We start from the raw sequence: 25090 nt of genomic DNA, 5'->3' as shown, positions 1-25090 counted from the left end.
ACACCACTACATCAAGTGCATCAGTCTGCCGCGGCCCCAGCGAGCGCCCCGGTGTCCCCCGTGCCCCCCAAACCTCCCCCTCCCATCGCTCCCCGGAGGGGCTGGAGCCCCCCAGGCCCAGGGCAGGGGGAGGTGGAAAAAGGGCGCTGCGTCTGTTTTGGGGTTCACGCCCCCCAAACCCGGAGATGATGTCCCCAAAATCCACCCACGGGACGTCCCCAGGGTGGGGGATCACCCCCAGTAGCCCCTCACGAGGTGGGGAACCCGCAAAACCAGCGTGGGGGTGGGGGTGACATAAATTTGGTGTCACCCCTGGTGAGCCACGACATCGCCTCAGGAACACAGGAAAAAGGGCAAAACCCAGAAAAAGGAAATCACCGATTTTGGGTGGGTGACACTCGGGGTAGGGGGAGGGAGGGGTCTGTCACCACGTGTGCCACAGGTGGGGAAGGTGACATCAACACCCTCGGGTCATGTATGACAAAGAGGGAACGAGAGCACACACAGGCACAGGTGGGCACAGGCACAGGGCAAAGGGACAAAATCCATGGCCAAAGGGATAAAACCAGTGACCAAAGTGCTGATGGCTGGAGGACAAGGCTGGTGGGACACACAGAGGGGATTCCCAGTGCTCCCAGTTCAGTGCACTAAAGGGCACAGTGAGGGTGGGCACAGGGATGGGGCTGGAGGGACAAAGGGCTGGCCAAAGAGACAAAATCAATGGCCAAAGTGCTGATGGCAGGTGGTCGGGGGGGACTGTGACTGGGAACTGAGACGTTCCCAGCGCTCCCGATTCAGATCGTGCGGAAGACGTTGAACGTTGGACACGGGCACAGGTGTGGTGGACACAGATCTGAGTGAGGTGGACACAGGTCTGGCTGTGGTGCTGCAGGAAACCGGTGGCAGAGGGACAGAACCAGTGGCCAAAGTGCTGCTGGCAGGAGGCTGGGGGGACACAGGGGGTGCTCCCAGCGCTCCCAGTTTAGAGCACTGGGAGATGCTGAAGGCGGACACGGGCACGGGCTCGGTGGCAGAGGGACAGACCCAGCCCGGCACTGCTGGCACAGGGCGGCACGGGGCTCAGGGCACATGGAAGACGTTCAGCTTGCTGGTGTTCTTGAGGGTCTGGCGGCGGTTGCAGAACCAGACGCGCACGACCTCGCGCTCGTAGCGCAGCTCCTGCGCGATGCGCGTGATCTCCGCGCCCGTGGGCAGCGCGTTGCGCTCGAAGTGCGCGTTCAGCGCCTCCAGCGCCTGCGGGGTGAAGGACGTGCGGCGTTTGCGCTTCTTGCCCGGCTCGCCCCCTACGAACTCCAGCAGGTGCTGCTGCCCCTCCCGCTGCCGCTGCTCCGCCTCCCGCAGCCACTTCTCCAGCACCGGCTTCAGCTTCTGAGCGCTCTTGGGCGTGATGTCCAGCTTCTCGAACCTGCGGGGACACGGGGACACTCAGGGGGGACACAGGGGACACTCGGGGGGATGTCCAGCTTCTCGAACCTGTGGGGACACGGGGACATTCAGGGGACGCTCAGGGGGGACACAGGGACACTCAGGGGGGATGTCCAGCTTCTCCAACCTGCGGGGACACGGGGACACTCAGGGGGGACACAGGGGGTACACAGGGGACACTCAGGGGGGATGTCCAGCTTCTCCAACCTGCGGGGACATGGGGACACTCAGGGGGGACACAGGGGACACTCGGGGGGATGTCCAGCTTCTCGAACCTGTGGGGACACGGGGACACTCAGGGGAGACACATGGGACACAAGGGACACTCAGAGAACACTCACGGGGACACAGGGAACACTGGGCAGGGATGTCTTGAGGGTGATGTCCATCTTCGCAAAACTGAGGGGATGTGGGGGACATGGGGGACCCTCAGCGATGGGGGACAGGGGGACAGCAGGCTGGCACTGAGGCTGTGACAGTGAGGGAGGAGCAACACCTAACATCCTCCTTTGCCCTTTTTTCTTCCTTTTCTCACTTCCCTCCTTTGCCCTATTTTCCTCTTCTGCCCATTTTCCTTTTTCTCCAGTTCCCTCTTCCTTCACCTTTCCTCCCTTTCCCCAATTTTCCTCCTTTTCTCCACTTTCTTCCCGTTCTCTCCTTCCCCACAATTTTCCTCCTCTTGAAGGAGGAAATTATCTTCCCTCCAACTTCCTTCCTTTCCTCCTGTTTTCCTCCCTTGCTCCAATTCTCCTTTCCCACAATTTTCCATCTTTTCCTTCCCCTCTCCTCCTCCTGTACCTGTACCTGGGCCTACCCCATACCTGGCCCCTGTCACTGTACGTGTCCCCTTACCTGCAGGTGGCCCTGTCCTGTCCCTGTCCCGTCCCTGTCCCCGCCTCTACCTGGCAGATGCAACTGTTCTATCCCCACAGTGTTTACCTGCAAGTTCCACTGTCCCTGTCCCTGTCCCTGCAGGTGACAGGTATTTGCCTGTAGGTGGCCCTGTATGCACAGGTGCCATTACCTGCAGCTGGCCCTCTCCCTGTCCCTAGAGGTAACATTACCTGCAGCTGGCCCTGTCCCTGTCCCCACAGGTGCCATTACCTGCAGATGGCCGACTGGCTGTAGGCAGGACCCTCGGTGGCCGTCAGGGCTTGTCCCACCTGGGTCTGGGTGAGCCCCAGCGAGAGGCGCCGCAGTTTGAAGTTCTTGGCGAATTCCCGGATTTCCTCCAAGTTGATCCCATCCTCCTCTGCACTGGGTGGGGCGGGTGGCTCTGGGGGGGGCACAGGGGGCTGTGAACCCCATTATCCCTGTGCCCAGGAACCCCAGCCCCCGATTTCCCCTCCCAGCCACCCCAGACCCTGTTACCCCTTTTCCCAAGGACCCAGACACAGCGTTCCCTCTCCCCAGTGGTTCCCTGGCACTGTTAATCCCAGTACACCTCAGGCCCTGTTATTCCTCTTCCCAGTTCCCATAATTCCTCAACCCAAGGATTCTAGACCCCCATTACTTCTTTTCCCACAGTACCTCTTCTCTCTTCCCAGGGATTCCAGGCTCTGATATCTTTCTTCCCGACACTTCCCAGACCCCATTATTATCAGGGCACCCTAGTCCCTGTTCCCTCTTCCCAGGGGTCCCAGACCCTCACTATCCCTCCTCCCACAGGATCCCAGTTCCTGCCATCCCTCCTCCCAGACCCTACTATTCCCATGGACCCCACAGCCCATTATCCCTCTCCCAGCCATCCCAGCTGCCGTGACCCCTCTCCCAGTGTTCCCAGTGACTCACTGGACACCAGCTGGCTCACGGTGGGGGTCTCAGAGCAGGTGATGGGCACTGGGGACGGTGACACCTTGGCCACGGGGCTTGTCCCCATGCCGGCCGGAGCTGGCTGGATGGGCTGGACCTGCGGGAGACCCAAGGGTGACCTGGGGGTAACCCGGGCGTGACCTGGGGGGGACCGGCAGCTCCACCCCCTTCCACGGGGCACGCCCCACTGGAAGAGCTGGTGGCACCACGAGGGGGCTGGGGTGACCATAGGACAGTGTTGGGGCAGGAAGGGCCATGGCCTGGGGGTGCTCCTGGGGTCCCAAAGCCATATGGCCAGGAACCAAAGGTGCTCATGTGTCCCCACAGCCAGGTCCCAAAGGTGCTCATGGGCTCCTCAATCCACCTGTCTGGATCCCAAAGTCACATGGCCACAGCCCAAAGGTGCTCATGGGTTCCCAAAGCCACACAGCTGGGTCCCAGGTGTGTCCCCCCCAAACCAACATGGCCAGGTATCAAACGGGCTCAGATCTCCCGTGGCCAGGTCCCAGGAATGGTCGTGGTGTCCCAGAGCCACCTGGCCACGTCCCAAAGGCACTTCTATCCCCCCCAAGGCCGTATGGCTGGGTCCCAAAGCACACGGGGGGTCCCAAAGCTGCAAGAGGGTCCCAAAGACACATGAGGGGTCCCAAAGGCACACGGGGGGGGGGGTCCCAAAGCCGCTCCGCTGCTCCCAAAGCCCCTTGGCTGTGGATGCTGCCCCCCCCCCCCCCCCCATGGCCTCCAGCTGTGACCCACCTCGCTGGCGAGGGGGGAGCTTGGGGGTCTCAGGGGTCTAGAAGCTTCCCTTGTTCTTGGTGGGGCTCAGGGGGTCGAGGTCACTCTTGGTGGGGGTTCAGGGTGATCAGGGTGACCTGGGGGGGGCTCAGGGGGTCCCAGGGGTGTGGGCTCACCTCACTCTTGATGGGGGGCTCAGCAGGCCCATTTTTCTTGCTGGGGGATGGTGCGGGGGGGGCGGTGGCCAGCGTGGCCCCCGTGGTCAGTGTGGCCCCCGTGGCCAGCGTGGCGATGACCTGGCCCTGCGCATTGAGCAGCAGCTGCGGTGTCACCGGTGTCACCTGCAGGCTGGGCGGGGCTGGTGCAGGGGCGGCCGCGGCCACCCCGGAGGGGGCCACGACCCACGGCAGGGTCCCGATCACCTGGGGGGAGGGAGGACACAGTGCTGGGGGACCAAAAAAACCCACCCTGTGAATGTGTGGGTGGACACAACACCGGGAGCAGCCAGGACCCCGTCCCCAGGTGACACAACCCTGTGGTGGGGGGAACAAGGGGACCCCCCCCCCCCCGCGGTACCTGGCCCTGGGTGTTGGTCAGGAGCTGCCCCGGGATCCCCTGGACGCTGGGGAGGGGGTTGGAGATCACGGGGGGGGCACTGAGGGACCCCAGGATCTGTGGCTGCACCCCCAGAGCCGCTGTGAGCTGTGGGATGGAAACGGGGTCAGAGCTGGGGCAGTGGGGGCCACCAGGAACCCCCGGATCGTCCCCCCCTTCCCAGTGGCCACTGGAGTCCCTGGGGGAGGTCCCCAAATCCATCAGTCCATCCCCTGGGAGCTGCAACTTGTTGGGATGGGGAAATTCAGGCTGGGATTATGGTCAGGGAAACTGAGGCTGGGTCTTGACACAGAAAACTGAAACTGCGACCCTGCCTGGGGAAACTGAGTCTGAGATGGTGTCTGGGGAAACTGAGGCCAGGATCTTGCACATAAAAACAGGCTGGGATCCTGCACAGGGAAACTGAGGATGGAATTTTGCCTGGGGAAACTGAGGCAGGGAACCCACTTGGGAAACAGACTGGGATTTATCCTGGGAAACCAAGGCAGGGATCTTCTGCAGGGACACTGAGATCACAACTCCCCCCAGTGGAAACTAAGAGTGGGATCCTGCCTGGGGAAACTGAGGCAGGGATCATGTCTGGGGAAACTGAGGCAGGGATCCTGCCTGGGGAAACTGAGGCAGGGATTGTGCCCAAGGAAACTGAGGCAGGGATCATATCTGGGGAAACTGAGGCAGGGATCCTGCCTGGGGAAACTGAGGCCAGGGTCTTGCATGTAAAAACAGGCTGGGATCCTGCACAGGGAAACTGTGACAGGGATCCTGCCTGGGGAAACTGAGGCAGGGATTGTGCCCAAGGAAACTGAGGCAGGGATCCTGCCTGGGGAAACGGAGGCAGGGATTGTGCCCAAGGAAACTGAGGCAGGGATTGTGCCTGGGGAAGCCGAGGCAGGGATCCTGCCTGGGGAAACTGAGGCGGGGATTGTGCCCAAGGAAACTGAGGCAGGGATCCTGCCTGGGGAAACCGAGGCAGGGATCCTGCCTGGGGAAACTGCTGCCGGGATGCTCAGGAATTCCCGGGGCGCGCCGTGACTGCTGGCCCCGGGATGGGGGGATCAGTCCTTACTATGCCGGGGTTAAAGGCCAGTCCGGTGATCTGGGGCTGCACGGCCATCGGGGGCTGCACGGCCATCGGGGGGTCCTTTGGGGGGGTGGGCGCCGGGGGGGGCTGGGGCAGCAGCGGGGGCTGCCCCGGGGGCGGCGGGGGCGGCCGCGGCGCCGGGACCGCCGGGACGGCCGGGATGGCCGGGCTGAGCACGGCGGCGGCTGCGGAGAGACGAGACACCGTCAGTGGGGTGGGGGCACCGCGGCACCGCGCCCGTGTCCCCTCCCCCGCCCCGCCCGTCCCCTCCCTCACCGGGGCGGGGGTCTCACCTAAACCGCACAGAGCGGGGAACCTAAAATCCCCCCGGACACACCTGGCACAGGTGCAGGGTCCTTAAGAGCCCCCAAGAGTTGAGGTCGATCCCCCCTCTCCCACCTGCAGGTCTGCCCCCTCGCCTGCTGCAGGGGTGTCACACCCGGAGCCTCAAATCTGCACCTGGAGCCCCAAATCTGCAGCCTCAAATCTGCACCCGGAGCCCCAAACCTGCACCCGGAGCCACATCTGGAGCATCAATCTCCACCCGGAGCCTCAAATCTGCACCTGGAGCCACATCTGGAGCCTCAAATCTGCACCTGGAGCCCCAAATCTGCACCTGGAGCCACATCTGGAGCCTCAAATCTGCACCTGGAGCCTCAAATCTGCACCTGGTGTCACACCTGGAGCCTCAAATCTGCACCTGGAGTCCCAAATCTGCACCTCGTGGCACACCTGGAGCCTCAAATCTGCACCTGGAGCTCCAAATCTGCACCTGGAGCCACATCTGGAGCCTCAAATCTGCACCTGGAGCCTCAAATCTGCACCTGGTGTCACACCTGGAGCCTCAAATCTGCACCTGGAGTCCCAAATCTGCACCTCGTGGCACACCTGGAGCCTCAAATCTGCACCTGGAGCCCCAAATCTGCACCTGGAGCCCCAAATCTGCACCTGGAGCCACATCTGGAGCATCAATCTGCACCCGGAGCCTCAAATCTGCACCTGGAGCCCCAAATCTGCACCTGGTGGCACACCTAGAGCCTCAAATCTACACCTTTCATACTCCAATTCCCCAAATTCAAGCCCAATTCAGACCCCTGCAGGTGAACACAACCTGGACTGGGGCTGACCTGGGGGAGAACATACTAAGGAGAGGACAAAGAGAGCCCCAAGGTCACCTGTTTCAGCCGGGTACCACACGTGGAGCCCCAAATCTACAGCAGGTGCCACACCTGGAGCCCCAAATCTGCACCTGGTGTCATACCTGGAGCCCCAAATCTACAGCTTTGATACTCAAATCCCCCAAATTCAAGCCCATTTCAGAGTCCTCTTGCAGCCACAGCTGGAGCCCCAGATCTGCCCCTTTTCCACTCCAGCTCCCCGGTCACAGCCCGGTTCTGCTGCCGGCTGTCCGCTCCCGCGCGTTACCTGCGGTTACCTGTGAGATTGGCTACGGGCGGTTTGAAAATCGCCCCCGCAGGTGCCGCCGGCGTCAGTCCCGGGAGCGCGGCGAGCGTTGCTGTGGGAATTGTCACCAGGGCCAGCGCCTGCTGGCCTGTCACCTGACCTGCAATACTGATGGGGATAAGAAGAGGTTGAGTAACTGTCCCTGCCGGAACCATTACTCCTGTCACACCTGTGGCTAAGCTTTCCTGAGCCAACACCTGCGGAGATAAATGAGATTTGAAAGAGAAACACAAATCAACGCCCTGCTCAGCATCAGGGAAACCCCCACAGGGTCCCCCCCCGCCCCCCCCCCCCCCGGCCTGGGACACCCCCCTGCAGGGAGGGGGCAAACGGGGAGCTCCCAGGTGAATCCCTCTTGTTGGGGCAAAGGGGGAGCCCCCCTGCCTGGTGAACCCCTGGGGGAAGGGGGATCCACGGGGGGCTCCCCGGTGAACCTCTGGGGGATGGCAAAGGGGGAGCACCCCCCTTAGCTGTGAACCCCTCTCCGTGGGGAGATGGGGGAGCTCTGTTAGGTGGGGGGCACTGGGGGGGTCTCTCTGGAGGCTATAAAGGGGTTTCCCCCTTACCACTGACCCCCCCTGTGTAGGGGATGGGGGGTGGAGAGGGGATCCCCTTTACCTTGGGGTCCCCCCTTACACGGAACCCCTTCTCCATAGGGAGACGAGGGGTACCCAGGGCCTTCCTTTCCCCCCAGGTCTGTGGAGACCCCCCATGTGTGGGGACTCAATAGGGGTCCCCTTACCTGGCCACCCCCTGTCTGTGGACACCTCCCCCGGGGCCCCCCCTCGCCCCCCAGCCCCGGGGGACAGTTACCTGTGGCGTGGCCTGCACGGCCAGGTGGGTCACGCCCAGCTGGCACGGGGCGTGGCTCGAGGGGACGGAGGTGGGCGACTCTGCTTTGGCTTTACCTGGGGGAGAAACAGGTGGGGGTGAGGGGTGGAGGGGCACCCAAATCCTGCACACTCAAGGAGTGAACACCCTCCCCCAGGTGTCCCCAGGTGGGGTCAGTGCCCGGGGAGGGGATGCAGGAGGAGCAGTGACTTGGGTCAGCCAGAGCGTAGCCAGTGCGGTGACCACCCACCGACCCTCAGGTGGGGCCTCCCCCTCCCCCCAGCAGAAGAGAGGCTGGGACAGGTGACAGGTGCGCGTGCAGATGCATTTGGGATGCACCTGCGGGAGGATTTGGGGTGCCGGCCAGAAACCAGCGAGGAACAAAGTGGGATCTCCCCAGAACGTGAGTTCCCAGGGAGGGGTGGGGTTGGACCTGCAGCAGGACTGAGGGGCAGCCCAGGTGACCCAACCCAGACACCCCCTGTGCTCCCAGGGGTGACTTGGGGACGGTCCCTGGAAGGAGAGACCCGGGGGACACAGGGGGAAGGGTCCTGGGAAGGGGGTGAGGGGAAATCTCTCACCTGCCACCTCCCCGCCGGACGAGCTCTGGGTGCTGGAGGGAGCGTCCTCCACACCTGGGGGGCCCCCCTGTGCCGGGGACCCCCCCGCTCCCTCCCCGGCCGTTTTGGGGTCCCCATCCACTCCCACCTCCAGCACCCGGATGGTCTCATGGCTGGACATGACAATAACCTGCAAACGGACCCCAAAATCAGCTCCAGGGACGTCACCCCGCGGCCGTGTCCCCTAGGGGCTCCCCCCGCCTCACGGGGCCTGTTCTGGGGTGCAGAGCCCACCTGGGAGAGGAGGGAGGGGTGGGGGAGTTCCAGCCCCCCAACACCTCAACTCCAGGGACACCCCTGGGCGAGACCTCGGGCAGGTGAAATGCTGCCAGTGATGACAGCACCCCCAAATTTACAGCACCCCCGCACCTAAAGCACACCCTTACCTGCAGCACCCCCAAACCTACAGCACCCTCAAACAGAGCCGGTACCCCCAAACCTACAGCAAAACCTTTACAGCTGTAGCAGAAACAGCATCCCTGAACAGAAACAGCACCCCCAACCCTACAGCAGCCCCAAACAGAGATAGCACCCCCAAACCTACAGCAAAACTTATAGAGCTGCAGCACCCCCAAACAGAACCGGCACCTCCAGACAGAGCCGGCACCCCCAGACAGAACCGGCACCCCCAAACAGAACCGGCACCCCCAGACAGAGCCGGCACCCCCAGACAGAGCCGGCACCCCCAAACAGAACCGGCACCCCCAGACAGAGCCGGCACCCCCAGACAGAACCGGCACCCCCAAACAGAACCGGCACCCCCAGACAGAGCCGGCACCCCCAGACAGAACCGGCACCCCCAGACAGAACCGGCACCCCCAGACAGAGCCGGCACCTCCAGACAGAACCGGCACCCCCAGACAGAGCCGGCACCCCCGTACCTGCAGGACCCCGGCAGGGACCGGCACGCTCACGCTCAGTGACCCGAGCCCCGCTGCCATGGTCGGGCCGGAGCCGCTGCGCTGGAGCCGCTCTGAGCCCGGGGAGGAGGGAGGGGTTTGGGCCAGGGAAGGGACAAGGCCCTGAGGAGCAGCCCCCGGGGGTGGGACCGGGTTTCCCATCCTCCTGGACAGTGCCTTTGATCAGGCAGGTCCTGCCTTTCACAACTACAAAACTCCTCCAGAGCCACCCCCGGAGGTGTTGGACCATTCCCATTCCCATTCCCAAGGGCCATTCCCATTCCCAAAGGACATTTCCAATCCCAAAGGGACATTCCTACTCCCGAGTGTGGCCCTGAAGGAGTAAAGGGGGTCCTGGAAGAGAAAGAGGATCCTCAGGGAATAAATGGGGCCCTGGAAGGGTAAACGGCTTTCTAAAGGGTAAATGGGGTTCTGAAGTGTAAATGTGTCCCTAAAAGGGAAATGGGGTTCTGAAATGGTCAGTGATGTCCTGAGGGGTAAATGGGGCCATGAGATGGAAAATGGGGTCATGGAAGAATCAATGGGGTTCAGGGAGGGACGTTCCCACTCCTGCTGGGGCAGAGCTGGCTCAGCCCCTCAGAGGGAGCGTGGGGTCCCAGCAGGGCCAGGAACCCTCAAAGCCCCCAAAATGTCCCCAGCCTCATTTCTGGGCCTGGGGGGGACCCCGGGGTTACATCACAGAGGGCAAAACTCCCCCCAGGAGGTTCCTGGGTGTTCACCTGAGCCCACCCTTCCTTCCTTCCTTCCTTCCTTCCTTCCTTCCTTCCTTCCTTCCTTCCTTCCTTCCTTCCTTCCTTCCTTCCTTCCTTCCTTCCCTCCTTCCTCCCTCCCTCCCTCCCTCCCTTCCTTCCTTCTTTCCTCTTGTGTATTTTCTTGTGTTAGTTTTTGTTTCCATATTAGTGTAGGTGAGAACAACCCAAACAGCTCCAAAACTGCTCCCCATTGCAACTAAATTGTTCTAAACCACATCCTACATATATGTTTATATTTATATACCCAGATCATTCAGTGTCATTTCACTCTAATTCACCCCAAGGGTTCCATTAACAACACCCTGGGAATATTTTACTGGTGCCAGGGACAGGATCACTCAGGGAATCCAGAGGTTTTCCCATGGGATAACGGCAGACAGAAGGTTGGACGAGGCAGAAATGACAGAAATCTCCAGCAGGAGCTGGAGGCAGCTGGGGAAGGTGATTTTCACTGCTCCCCACTGCTCCAATCTCTCCTCTCACTATGACCTGGGCACATTAGGCCCACTGAGGTTTTCTGGGGTGCCCCAGACCTCTGGGAGGTTTTCTCCCTGAGAAAGCCCAGCTGACCCTCAGGGAGGGTTAATGGGGAGAAAAACACCAACCCTCAGAGGGTCCGTTGAATCGAGGGTCTAGAAGAATTAAAAGGGTTAAGAGTTTAGCTAAAAGGATAGAAGCAATGTATACTGATTAAGAGTTTAGCAAGAAGAATAGAACCAAAGTAGAAGGGTTAATTATTAGCAGATGGAACTAGGTAGAGCTAAGACAATATGTCATTTGCTTGACTTTGTTGAATTTGTAGAAGCAGGATGGGAAGACAGGGCATTGTAAAGATGAAGAAACCGTAACTGCACCTGGGCCCCAAAACCAGCCAGAACCAGGCTGGGGAGCTTGGACTATGGCCAAGGGAGCAGAGGGCCTGCCAACAAGGCAAAGGTGAAAAGTTTAATGTGAGGAAGACTCCTTGACTTCATCTTCGGAGCACGCTGACCCATTTCAGGACCCATTTTGGGCAAGGACTGTGCAAGCCTGGAAAGACTTGGAGCTCATTTTAATGCAGAGCGGGGGTGGGTGGGGTTAGGTAATGCATATGTATGAAGTGTTGGGTAATTCTATGAATATGTAAGATTTTTGGGAATAAATGGGGAGCTGGAGCTCTGTGAATTTTGCACACGGCTTTGGGAGGTGACTCCCCGGGTGCCCGGCGCTGTCAATACACACAGCACTTTTTAATTAATTGGAGAGTTCTTTCTGTGCTTCACCATCACTGCCTGCTCCTGAACCTCCTGACAATCAGGGCTCTCTGCCAGGCCCAGAGCAAACCCAGCTCTTTACCAAACCCAGCACAAATCCATCTCTTACCTTAAACCCAGTGTAAATCCAGCTCTCCCCCTAAACCCAGTGTAAATCCAACTGTTACCCTAAACCCAGTGTAAATCCAGCTCTCCCCCTAAACCCAGTGTAAATCCAACTGTTACCCTAAACCCAGTGTAAATCCAGCTCTCCCCCTAAACCCAGTGTAAATCCAACTCCTCCCCCTAAGCCTGCTGAGCTGGCAGGGCAATTTCAGGGTTCCTTGGGTGGGGTGCAGTGGTCAGTGATGGTCCCTCGGGGGGGTGCAGTGGTCAGTGATGGTCCCTCGGGGGGTGCAGTGGTCAGTGATGGTCCCTGGGGGGGGGGTGCAGTGGTCAGTGAGGGTCCCTCGGGGGGTGCAGTGGTCAGTGATGGTCCCTGGGGGGGGGGTGCAGTGGTCAGTGAGGGTCCCTCGGGGGGTGCAGTGGTCAGTGATGGTCCCTGGGGGGGGGTGCAGTGGTCAGTGAGGGTCCCTCGGGGGGTGCAGTGGTCAGTGATGGTCCCTGGGGGGGTGCAGTGGTCAGAGAGGGTCCCTGGGGGGGTGCAGTGGTCAGTGAGGGTCCCTCGGGGGGGGGTGCAGTGGTCAGTGATGGTCCCTGGGGGGGGGTGCAGTGGTCAGTGATGGTCCCTGGGGGGGGGGTGCAGTGGTCAGTGATGGTCCCTCGGGGGGGGGTGCAGTGGTCAGTGATGGTCACTCGGGGGGTGCAGTGGTCAGTGAGGGTCCCTCGGGGGGGGTGCAGTGGTCAGAGAGGGTCCCTGGGGGGGTGCAGTGGTCAGTGATGGTCCCTGGGGGGGGGTGCAGTGGTCAGTGATGGTCCCTCGGGGGGTGCAGTGGTCAGTGAGGGTCCCTCGGGGGGTGCAGTGGTCAGTGAGGGTCCCTCGGGGGGGGGTGCAGTGGTCAGAGAGGGTCCCTGGGGGGGTGCCGTGGTCAGAGAGGGTCCCTCGGGGGGTGCAGTGGTCAGTGAGGGTCCCTGGGGGGGTGCAGTGGTCAGTGATGGTCCCTGGGGGGGGGTGCAGTGGTCAGTGAGGGTCCCTCGGGGGGTGCAGTGGTCAGAGAGGGTCCCTGGGGGGGTGCAGTGGTCAGTGATGGTCCCTGGGGGGGGGTGCAGTGGTCAGTGAGGGTCCCTCGGGGGGTGCAGTGGTCAGAGAGGGTCCCTGGGGGGGTGCAGTGGTCAGTGATGGTCCCTCGGGGGGGGGTGCAGTGGTCAGTGATGGTCCCTCGGGGGGGGGTGCAGTGGTCAGTGAGGGTCCCTCGGGGGGTGCAGTGGTCAGAGAGGGTCCCTGGGGGGGTGCAGTGGTCAGTGATGGTCCCTCGGGGGGGGGTGCAGTGGTCAGTGAGGGTCCCTCGGGGGGTGCAGTGGTCAGTGAGGGTCCCTGGGGGGGGTGCAGTGGTCAGTGATGGTCCCTCGGGGGGGGGTGCAGTGGTCAGTGAGGGTCCCTCGGGGGTTGCAGTGCTCAGTGATGGTCCCTGGGGGGGGGTGCAGTGGTCAGTGAGGGTCCCTGGGGGGGGGTGCAGTGGTCAGTGAGGGTCCCTCGGGGGGTGCAGTGGTCAGAGAGGGTCCCTGGGGGGGTGCAGTGGTCAGTGATGGTCCCTCGGGGGGGGGTGCAGTGGTCAGTGAGGGTCCCTCGGGGGGTGCAGTGGTCAGTGAGGGTCCCTCGGGGGGGGGTGCAGTGGTCAGTGAGGGTCCCTCGGGGGGGGGGTGCAGTGGTCAGTGAGGGTCCCTCGGGGGGGGGTGCAGTGGTCAGTGATGGTCCCTGGGGGGGGTGCAGTGGTCAGAGAGGGTCCCTCGGGGGGGGGGTGCAGTGGTCAGTGAGGGTCCCTCGGGGGGGGGTGCAGTGGTCAGTGATGGTCCCTGGGGGGGGTGCAGTGGTCAGTGAGGGTCCCTCGGGGGGTGCAGTGGTCAGTGAGGGTCCCTCGGGGGGTGCAGTGGTCAGTGATGGTCCCTCGGGGGGGGGTGCAGTGGTCAGTGATGGTCCCTGGGGGGGGTGCAGTGGTCAGTGAGGGTCCCTCGGGGGGTGCAGTGGTCAGTGATGGTCCCTGGGGGGGGTGCAGTGGTCAGTGATGGTCCCTCGGGGGGCGCAGTGGTCACCGAGGGTTCCTTGGGTGGGATCACTGAGGTCCAGCACTGGTGTTGGGGTTCCTGGTGTGCCCCAGACCTGCTGTGAGGTTTCCCTGGCACCAAGCCCAGCTGACCCCCAGGGAGGCTCTGTGGGCAGCAGGACCCTGACCCTCAGTGGGTCACTGAGGGTCCACCCCGAGGGTCACTCAGTGGTCACCGTCCCCTCTGACCAATGATCATTTTCCTGCCCCACTCTGAGCTGGGCTGACCATTCCTGACCCCCCCAGGGTGGTGGAACTGCAATTCCTGCAGGACAGAAACCTGGCAAAGGGGGTTGGTGCCCTTAGGGCAGCAGGAAAAGAGGGAAAATCAGAATTGCTGGAGTGAAAGGATGAGATTTCCACAAGGTCCTTGGGCACTGGGGGTGGTCCCACACCCCCCTTCCAACTCCCACCAGGAGCCTGGACTGCCCAGTTTGACCAGTCCTGAGTGGGGAGGGCACTGGGTTCACAGGGAGGGCTCTCAAATTACCCCAAGATTTGAGGATTACCCCAGAATTTGGGGATTACCCCAGGATTTGGGGATTACCCCAGAATTTGGGGTGGTCACTCACCAGTGCCAGAGTTTCACCCTGGAACTGCCAGAGGAGAAAAGGAAATGGGAATTGAATCAACACTCCTGCTTTTTAATAACTGGGCTGAATTTTCCCTTTTTATAGGATCTGACCGAGCTGTGTGGGACCAATTAAACTTTTAACTATCCCCAAAATAACCGCCTGTACTATCAATTTAATAATAACTGTTGATTTGTTTTTATTGTGAGCAACTTGTTGGGCAACTCAACATTACTGGGATTATCTAAACCAGACTATTTTATGTGCTGTCAGTTTGATTTTTTGCTAAGTTAATTTTTTCCTTTTTTTTTACTGGAAAAAAAGAATGGTGTGGGAAAAGCTCTTATTTTTCTCTTTGGTTAAATGTACCTTATGTATAAATTTGCATCAATAAATTGTATAAATGGTATAATTGAAAATCAGGGAGTTGAACCAAATTAAACCTGGGAGCTGGTACAAGCATTAATGATTATTTGGAGTCATCCAATAGAAGGAATTTGTATCAGTTTTTCCTTGGAAGATTTAGATTTATGATTATTTGGCTGAAATTTTCAGAGGTATGAAAAAGGGAATAAAACAATTTTGCCAAAACACAAGAAAATGTCCCGAGGGCCCATCCCAGAGCAGAAGGAGGGACAGGACTGCGAAGGGAACAGGGATTAAACACAAGGAAATCTCTTCTCAGCTCCCACCCAACCTTTCCTGAACCATTTGCAAACTGCCTCTGTGTTGGCAGCTTCCATAATTAATTGTTTTAATTAACTTTTCTAATTAATGGCTTTTATTAATCACAAGCAATGCCACGTTCCACTGCAGCCAGCACTTAGCAAGGTTTGTCACGAGCTGCTATTTTGGGAGCCCAGTTTGGGAAAATCGCTGAAACTTTTGAGTTTTGTTGAACCAACCTTGATACTTTTCAATAAACAAAGCCTGGGAGAGGGAAATGTTTTTGCTGGAATTGGACGTGAGGAATGCAGGATTTATAGATCACAAGGACATTCTGCAGAACCCAGAGATAAAGAAGAGACACAGACAGTCTACAGCTGAACTGAAACTCTCCCTAGCTGGGAAAAAGACAATTATGAGACTGACAATGGGGACTAAGCAGCGTAAAAAGAGAAATAAATAACCAATAACCTGATAATTAATGACAACTCTGTAATTTATAGCCAATGGGCATTCTTTGTTTGCTAAAATGTAGAAATAGTGTAAAGTTGTGGAAGGGTGTGGTGGGGTGAGTTTGGGGAGTGAATAAAGCGGTGCTGTTTTCTAGGACTAAAAATAGTGTTAGAGTTTGATTTATCCCACTTTTTTTGGCAGTAGGAGAAAGTGAGATGAACCCACAGAAACCTGGAATATCTCAGAGCTGGGAACTGTTATCAAGGCTATGTCGGATCACCCCAATCCCAGAACTTTTCTCCAGGACACGTTGGGTTATCCCATCTGGGGATGTCCATAGAGGTCACACCTGATGGGGCTGTTCTGAGCCATTCCCATCACTTAGGGCCTGGAATTCCAGGGAAAAGGCACAGGATAGCCCCATCTCTGAGCCCCATCAGGTGTGACCTCTGTGGACATCCCCAGATGGGATGAGGTGTCCCTGAGGTGACCTGGATCCTTCACCAGCCAAATATTCCAAGAGGAACAGTCTGGGTGTGCCCGGATGGGAAAATTCCTTCCCAGCTGTCCACATGTGATGAGGCTGGATCCAAGGGAATGTTTGGGTTCCCACCAGGTGTCCTGGGAGGATTTGTGACTTCATTTCACCTCAGGAGGTGCAGGGGACTGGATGGATCCCAATGGGCTGGGCATGGAATCCATGGAATCCTGACAGGGGGGAGATGGAAGCGTCTCCAATGCTAGAGAACACATTTAACCTCAGGAGACACCGATTTATTCTGGAAAGCATCACCTGGTCCATGCCTGTCTCACAACACTGGACTGGCTGTGCCTTGGGGGAATTAAACCCCATGCCCAGCAGCTCCCAAACCTGGCCCTACAAAACCAGTCTGCTGTGGATCTGCTGTGAGAAGAGCCTGGAATGTGTGGGGGGCTCAGTGTGACTGCAGGGCAGAGCTGAGGCACCAGGGAAAGGCCAGCAGGCCTGCAGGAGGAGGAGGAGGAGGTCCCTGACCATACCAGAGAACGCTCCAAGCAAAGCACGGTTCAAAGGATGGACCCCAGGCTCTGGTTTTTCCTGTCCCAGGTGAGTGGGAATGGAATTACCATCTCTTCCTGGTTTTGTTTTCAAAGACTGCAGTGGTTCTGGGGCACCTCCCATCCCCTCTTCCCGCTCTCCTCTCTTCCCTCCTTCTCTCCCCTCGGTGAAAATCAGCCCCATACAGGAAGTTCAGGCTGTTTTGAGCCAGGAGGAGCTGGGAGAGAGGGGAATGTTCAGGATTAATGGTTTGCACCCCCTGCCCAGCCGGGGGGGGCAGGATGGGGTTGTGCTGGGGTGTGAGCCAGAGAAGGGAGAAGAGGCCATGAGGAGCAGCCACTATGGGGCTGGGACCGGGGTCCTGATCCCACTGGGTTCGGGGTCCTGAACCCACTGGGACTGGGGTTCTGAACCCGCTGGGACTGGGGTCCTGAACCCGCTGGGACTGGGGTCCTGAACCCACTGGGACTGGGGTCCTGATCCCGCTGGGACTGGGGTCCTGATCCCGCTGGGATCGGGGTCCTGAACCCGCTGGGACTGGGGTCCTGATCCCACTGGGACTGGGGTCCTGATCCCACTGGGATCGGGGTCCTGAACCCGCTGGGACTGGGGTCCTGAACCCACTGGGACTGGGGTCCTGGTCCCACTGGGACTGGGGTCCTGATCCCGCTGGGATCGGGGTCCTGAACCCGCTGGGACTGGGGTCCTGAACCCACTGGGATCGGAGTCCTGAACCCGCTGGGACTGGGGTCCTGAACCCGCTGGGACTGGGGTCCTGAACCCGCTGGGATCGGGGTCCTGAACCCGCTGGGACTGGGGTCCTGAACCCACTGGGATCGGGGTCCTGATCCCACTGGGACTGGGGTCCTGATCCCGCTGGGATCGGGGTCCTGAACCCGCTGGGACCGGGGTCCTGATCCCGCTGGGATCGGGGTCCTGATCCCACTGGGACTGGGGTCCTGATCCCGCTGGGATCGGGGTCCTGAACCCGCTGGGATCGGGGTCCTGAACCCGCTGGGACTGGGGTCCTGAACCCACTGGGACTGGGGTCCTGATCCCACTGGGATCGGGGTCCTGAATCTGCTGGGACTGGGGTCCTGATCCCACTGGGATCGGGGTCCTGAACCCGCTGGGATCAGGGTCCTGATCCCACTGGGACTGGGGTCCTGATCCCGCTGGGATCGGGGTCCTGAACCCGCTGGGATCGGGGTCCTGAACCCGCTGGGACTGGGGTCCTGATCCCGCTGGGATCGAGGTCCTGAATCCGCTGGGACTGGGGTCCTGAACCCACTGGGATCGGGGTCCTGATCCCGCTGGGACTGGGGTCCTGATCCCACTGGGACTGGGGTCCTGATCCCGCTGGGACTGGGGTCCTGATCCCGCTGGGATCAGGCTATTTATCAAGCAGGTCCTGCCTTTCACAACTACAAAACTCCTCCAGAGCCACCCCCGGAGGTGTTGGACCATTCCCATTCCCATTCCCAAGGGCCATTCCCATTCCCAAAGGACATTTCCAATCCCAAAGGGACATTCCTACTCCCGAGTGTGGCCCTGAAGGAGTAAAGGGGGTCCTGGAAGAGAAAGAGGATCCTCAGGGAATAAATGGGGCCCTGGAAGGGTAAACGGCTTTCTAAAGGGTAAATGGGGTTCTGAAGTGTAAATGTGTCCCTAAAAGGGAAATGGGGTTCTGAAATGGTCAGTGATGTCCTGAGGGGTAAATGGGGCCATGAGATGGAAAATGGGGTCATGGAAGAATCAATGGGGTTCAGGGAGGGACGTTCCCACTCCTGCTGGGGCAGAGCTGGCTCAGCCCCTCAGAGGGAGCGTGGGGTCCCAGCAGGGCCAGGAACCCTCAGAGCCCCCAAAATGTCCCCAGCCTCATTTCTGGGCCTGGGGGGGACCCCGGGGTTACATCACAGAGGGCAAAACTCCCCTCAGCGGGAATTAATTAATGATTAATTAAAGCTGGCTGTTCCACCTGAGTCTGTATTAACTGATCGAGCTGGTACCCCCACACCTGCAGCACCCCCAAACCTGCATCATCCCCAGACCCACAGCACCCAAAACTAACAGCATGCCAAAACAGATCCAGCACCCCTCACCTGCAGTGTCCCCTCCTGCCCCACAGGTGTGGAGCAGGCCCAGGTGAGCCCTGCAGGTGTTTCACACACTGGGGTCCCGTCCCCCAGCCCAGTTTTGGGGGGCAGGGTGGCCCTACCTGCTCGTTGACCGTCAGCAGGGCCTCCTGGGGCTGCCCCGGACACGGCTCCATGGTCACCTGGCACAGGTGGGGAGGGTCACACCTGCCACATGCTGCAAGAGGGGACAAGGAGGGGCTGTCACCACCTGGGGGTTCCCGGGGGATGTCTGGGATCCGCTCTCAGCCCCTCTGAAGCCCTAAAAACTAGGGATAGGCCAGGTGAAACCACTTCTCTGGAGCCCAAAGCTGGTCCCCAAATCTCCAGGTGACACCTGGCTGCTCTCCCAAGTCTCTGGTACTTCCCGCCCAGATTTGGGGACACTTCCTTCAGCAGGTGACAGGAGTCACGGAGGGGGAGGGCTCGGGATTCACCCCCCAGGTGGGATTCACCTGCCCCAGGAACCTGCCAGGGATCTGGGGGAGCCCCTCCTGCTCCCCTGAGTGACATCCCAAAGTCCTGTGGCAGTTTTTTCCTACACCTGAGGCTGGAGAAGGTGGGAAAGCTCCTGCCCCTACCTGTTCCAGGTGGGATCACCATCCCTTCCCCTGTGTCCTCACCTGTCAGACAGGGGGGCTTCAAGGCCAAACTGGGACCCCAAACGGGAAGGGAAAAGGGGAATGGGAAGGAAGGGAATTCCATGGGGTTCTGGGGGTCCCAGGTACTCACCCACTGCTTGCTCTGGGGTGAGGGACCCTCCTGGCTGGACACGGGGCTGGAAGTGGCTCCTGCCCCCGGGAGGGGCTGCTGGGCCCAGGGGCTCCAGGGGTTCTGGGATCTCTGATTTCAGGGCTCTGTGTCTCTGCTGTCCTGGCTGCAGCTCTCTGGAATTCTGTGCTCTGGCTCTCCGGGTTTTGGGGTGTCCGGGCTCTGTCTCTGCAGGATTTGGGGTGTCTGGGCTCTGGCTCTCTGGGGTTCTGCCTCTTCTGGTTTTAGGGTTCCAGCTCCCTGGGCTCCTCTGAGTTTTGGGGTCCCTGGAGGGACACAAAACCCAGAGCTGTTCCCCTGCCCAGCTCTGGCTACTCCCGCGTGCCAAAACCATGAGGAGCCCCAGGATTCCCCCACTTCCTCCCTTCCCACTCCCAAAGGCTGGAAGAGTTTTGGGAAAAGACAGCTCAGTAAAGAAAAACAGAAAATTCATAGACGTGTGGGATTTTTGGGACTCTGGGGACACAGAACCTCCCCATTATCCATCCTTGGCCATCCCAGTCCAAGACAAGCAGCCTAACTGGATTTATTCCAGCTCAACTGGAGCAGCAAAAGGCTGAGCAGGGCACAAGATCCCCAAAATCCTTGGATTTCTCTCCCTGCTGCTGGTGGGAGGAGACACAAACAACGCGAGAGGGAAGGTGGTGGGGGGAGAGACTAATTAATGAGACAGTTAATCAGACATTTGTAATTCCAGGCTGGATGCAGGTGGGCATCCAGCTCCAGATTTGGGAGTGGGATCCTTTCCCTATCCTGGATTCCGTTTTTCACACTTCTGGGGGTTTTTTTTGGCATTTAATGCAACAAAAAAATTATCCAGATGGTGGCGAGGGCAGGCAGGGAGGAGCAGCCACGGAGCAACAGATGGAGGGAAGGCAAGGAAGTGCATAAAATAATAATAAAAATATTAAAAAGTTAAGAAAGAGGGAAAAAAGGTGAGAGAAGGATATTTAGGATGCTCCTAGGCTCCATGATTTAATTTCCATGTTAATTAAGTGGTGATGAGGCAGAGATAGATCCAAATTGGGTGGAAAATTGAGTTTGCCCAGGTGAGAAAGGATGTGTTAAACTTGAGCAAGGGAGACTCTAGACTCACAAACTCCTCACTGCTGTTATCCTGGATTCATTCCTGGAGGGAATAATTCCCCCCCAAATTCTTCCTTACCATTAAATTTGACATCTTCTATGGTTTTATGCCATTTACAGATGGAGAAGCTGAGGCAGGGGATGAGAGGTTGCCCCAAAAATACCCCAAATCCATCCACCTCCAACAAGGTTCACGTCTGGAAACCCCCATATTGGGGCTGGGGCAGCCAAATTCCAGGGGAAAATATGGGAAAATTCATTTACTGCCCTAAAATCTTCCAAATCCAGGGAAAAGGGGCAGCCCAGAAAAAAAGGGGAGATTCTGGGGGGGGCTGACATAATTAAGCAAAGTTGTTGAGCCAGCTGTGTGGCCATAGGGTGCCAGCATCCTGAGCCCCCAAAATCCAGGGAATAATACTATTTATATTATTTAAATATAAGATACGATTTAAATTATTATATTTATATAATGTTAACAATAATGCTAATGATACATAATAAATACATAATATATAAAATATATAAAGATATCTCATCAAATATATAGAATATAGAATACAGAATAATATTTAAATGTATTATTTAAATATAACAATAATAGTATCACTCCATCAGAGAGGAAATGCCCTGTGGAGAGGCCCCAAAACTGCTGGAGAACAGGGAAAACCCTAAAGCAGCAAAGGCTTCTTTCCAGTTTGGCAGTTGAACCTCAGTGTTCCAAAAATCCTTGTACCATTAAAAAGGAACAATTTTCCCTGTTTTTGCCACATTTTTCCCAAATAACATGAGGGGACCAGCACGTGGCTCTGGGCTTGTGGCTGAGGTGGAAATCCTTGATTTCCTTCCCATTTCCACGGGGGTTTTGGGGGCAGAACACCGATCCCAAATCAACCCTGAAGCATTTCTGGGGGTGTTGAGGTGCCCCTGGCCCTGCTGCCTGTTGGGAATGTGAACCCCTGGCACTGGCAGCAGCAGGATCAGCTTGCACTGACTTTCCAGGAATTTTTATTCCCGGGATGACAATCTCCTGCTAAGGCCAGGAGCAGAGCTTGCCCCACCCAAAATAGAACCTGGAGCATCGATCCCATATAATGAGGTGGCCCTGAGGGCACAGGACAGCCTGGAGGGACAGCACGGGGGGTTGGGGTACATGGGAACTCCCTGGACCTACATCCCATGGGATGGGATGGGATGGGATGGGATGGGATGGGATGGGATGGGATGGGATGGGATGGGATGGGATGGGATAATGGGATGGGATAATGGGATGGGATAATGGGATAGGATAATGGGATAGGATAATGGGATAGGATAATGGGATGGGATAATGGGATGGGATGAACAGAATCAATAGGATGGGATGATGGGATGGGATGGCACTGTTGTGCCCCCATTGCTCCTTTGGGGGGTTCATGTGGGGCGCAGGGGTTGAAGAAGCAGAGTCACCCTGAGATGGCCACGGATGGAGGTGCTGAGGTTTGGGGGGACATGGGACAACACAGCCCCACCCCCTTCCTCCCCCCCAAAGGCGAGGGCCCCCCATGTCCCCCCATCCCTGCGCAGCACCCAGGGAAGGTCCCCCCACCCCAAACCTGCCAAATGAGGGGCTCAGGGGGGCTGTGGGGGCAGCCCTGGGACAATGACCCCCTTTAAGGGGTGCTCAGTCCCCCCCAAACTCTCACAGTCCCCTTTCCCTTGCTGTACCCCAAAATGCCCTTGAACCCCCCCATCCACCTTCCTTTGCCCCTCAAACCCTGGTACCCTCCTTAAATTCCCCTGCCCTGCCTTTCCCCCGAACCCCACTGCCTCCCCTGTGGTCCCAACAGGTCCCCAAGAACGTCCTGCCCCCCTGCCCTGTTTCTCATCTCCTGCACCCCAAAACTCATCCCCGAATTCCTTCTGCTCCCCCCACCCCAGGCACTCACAACCCTTTCCCCTCTCCAGCCCCTCTTCCTCCTTCTCTGGACCCCAAAATTGAGGGGTGTCCCCAGGGACCCCCACTTAGCCGAGGTCCCCCTGGCACCCCTCAATCCCCATTTGTGCCCCCAACACGTGGTGTCCCCCCAGTTTCCCCCACAAACCCAGCGCCCCACTCCAAGCCCTTTTCCCCACAGCCCCCAAATCTGTCTGTCCCCCCAAATCCACCTTTGCCCCCCTCCAAGACCCAAACCATGTCCTGCCCCCCTCAGCACTGTTTCTGCTCTCCTACACCCCAAAATCCATCCCCCCCCCCCAGATTTCCTCCTGTCCCACCCAGGGCAGTCACCCCCCTTCCCTGCCCCGAGTTCTCCAATCCCCCCCCTTCATGGACCCCCCCCCCCAATTCCGGGGTGCCCCTAGGGATCCTCCTTGTGTGAGGTCCCCCGGGCATCCGCCCACCCTCAACTCTGGTGCCCCTGCTCCCTCTGCCCCCCCAGAGCATTCGTGTACCCCCAGTTTCCACCCCCAGACCCAGTGCCCCCACCGAGCCCCTCTCCCGACCCCCCCTTTGCACCCTAAATCCCGCTGCCCCCTCACCTCCCTCCCCTGACGTCTCTGCCCTCCCCTGGCAGGACCCCAAAGCTGTCCCCCTCCCGGCCGTGTGTCTCCTGTCCTGCACCCCAAACCGCACCTCCCGCACCCCCAAATCCTCCCGCCCCACCCCCCCTTTACCCCCCCGGCAGTCCCCCCTCCCCCCATTTCCCTGCCCCGGGGCTCTCCAGCCCCCCTACCCTGTCCCCCACCCCCCCCCAATTCCGGGGCTCCCCCAAGGACGCCCCCAAAGCCGAGCTCCCCCTGGCACCCCCAATCCTCCCCTCTCCCTCCCCGGTGCCTGCGCGTTTCTCCCCAGTTCCTCCCAGTTCTACCCAGTTCTACCCCCGGCCCCTCCGATCCCCTCTGCCCCCCAGACCTCTCCTGACCCCCCTCTCCCCCCCAAATCCCTCTGCCCCCCCCGTCCCCCGTTTTCCGCCGTTTTCTGCCTTCCCCGCCCCCCCCCCCGCTCTTTATCATAAATATATAAATTATGCTAATTACGCCATTGCATATTCACCGCGCCCGGCCCGCCGCCCCCCGCCCGTCCCGGCCCCGCACTCACCGAGCCGGGGGTCGGGGGTCCGGGGGGGCCCCGGGGGGGCCCGGGGGGTCCCCGCCGCTCGCGCCGCTCCCGCGATCGCTGCGGTCGCGACGGCGGCGGCGGCACAAAGGGGCGGGGGGCGGCGGGGGGGCGGCGGAGGAGCGGCCCCGGGACCCCGGCCCGGGCCCGAGCCCCCGGAGGGAGCGGCGGGGGGGGGGGGGGAGGGGGGCGGCTTATGGGGGGCTCGGTGCCGCGGGGGTCCCGGGAGGGGATTTTTGGCTCTTCCCGGGGTTTTGGGGCTGCTGCGTCATGAACATAATTTATGCGCAGGCCGCTGCCGCAGGGGCGCTCCCGCCCGTGACCGCTGGGGGCGCTGCGAGCGCCGCTGCAGAGAGCCCGGGACCCCCGGGACAGAGACCCCAAAACCCCCGAGACCCCCGGGACAGAGACCCTAAAACCCCCTGGACCCCCGGGACAGACACCCCAAAACCACCGGAACCCCCGGGACAGAGACCCCAAAATCCCCGAGATCCCCGGCACAGAGACCCCAAAACCCCCGAGACAGAGAGCCCGGGACAGGGAACCCGGGACAGAGAGCCTAAAACCCCCGAGACAGAGACCCCAAAATCCCCGGCACAGAGACCCCGGAGAGCCCCCAGACCCACCCCCCCACTCGGATAGAGACCCCCGACGCTCCCAGACATCCCCTGAAACCCCCGGGCCAGAGAGACCCCAGAGGCAGAGACCCCTCCGGACACCCCCTAAGAGCCAGAGGCTCCCGAGCTGCCCCAGGACGCCCGAGCCAGAGACCTCACCCCCAGCAGAGGGACACCCCAAACCCAGAGCCCCCCCGAATCCGAGGCACCAGGGACGCCCTCAGAACCAGAAACTCCCTGAAACCAGAGACCCCCCAGCTGCAGAGGCTTCCTCAGCCCTGGGACCCCAAACCCTCCCCGGCAGCTGAACAAGAACCCCCTCCAGGCCCAAGACCCCCAAATCAGAGCTTCCCAGCCCAGAAACCCCCCAAAACCCCCGAAGTGCCAGGACCCCCCATCCAAACCCCAGATCCCCAATCTAGGACCGCCCCCCCCAAAACCCCAGACCATCAATCCCGGATCCCCCCAAACGAGAGGGGACAAAGGGGACAAGGGACAGTGGGGGGGGGAGGGGGGTCAGGGCCAAATATTAATGACCCCACAGCCAGACCGACCCCTCCTCATTAATAATCATTAATATTCATTAATATTCTGATTAGCCCAGGTGCACCTGTTATTGGCGGCCGCGGCCCAGTTCTGTCGAGTTCATTTGCATATACGCTGCCGTGGTTATGAATATTTAATACGAATCGTTAAATACCTACAGCTAGTTAAACCCCAGGCTCATTTGCATACATTTGCATAGCGCTAATTGATTGCATACGGGGAAAGGAAAACAGCTCGGGTGGGGGGGCGGATTTTAATTAACAAAGACTCAGCTGAGGGTGGGCTGGATGGGAGGGGTATCCCTAAAGGGGTCTGGGGGACTGGAGGGGGGGAATGAAGGGGTCCCTAAGCGGGGTTTGGGGGTCTCTAAGCGGGGCGTAG

The 25090-nt window shown here is 59.4% G+C and overlaps 1 protein-coding gene across 1 annotated transcript; it reads right to left on the bottom strand.

Moving 5' to 3' along the window:
* Nucleotides 1–1080: 1080 nt before the first annotated feature.
* On the bottom strand, nt 1081–21604 carry POU6F1 (POU class 6 homeobox 1). The gene is given in 14 exon segments (XM_062510822.1): nt 1081–1445; nt 1687–1721; nt 2551–2722; nt 3238–3355; nt 4170–4415; nt 4570–4695; nt 5675–5874; nt 7125–7350; nt 7967–8061; nt 8566–8734; nt 18679–18773; nt 19328–19521; nt 19559–19632; nt 21506–21604. Coding segments are annotated over 14 exon segments (2214 nt in total).
* Nucleotides 21605–25090: the final 3486 nt, after the last annotated feature.

Source organism: Cinclus cinclus, chromosome 30 (assembly GCF_963662255.1).
Source record: "Cinclus cinclus chromosome 30, bCinCin1.1, whole genome shotgun sequence".
Taxonomy (NCBI): Eukaryota; Metazoa; Chordata; class Aves; order Passeriformes; family Cinclidae; genus Cinclus; species Cinclus cinclus.
This window is presented reverse-complemented; position numbering and strand designations above follow the sequence as displayed.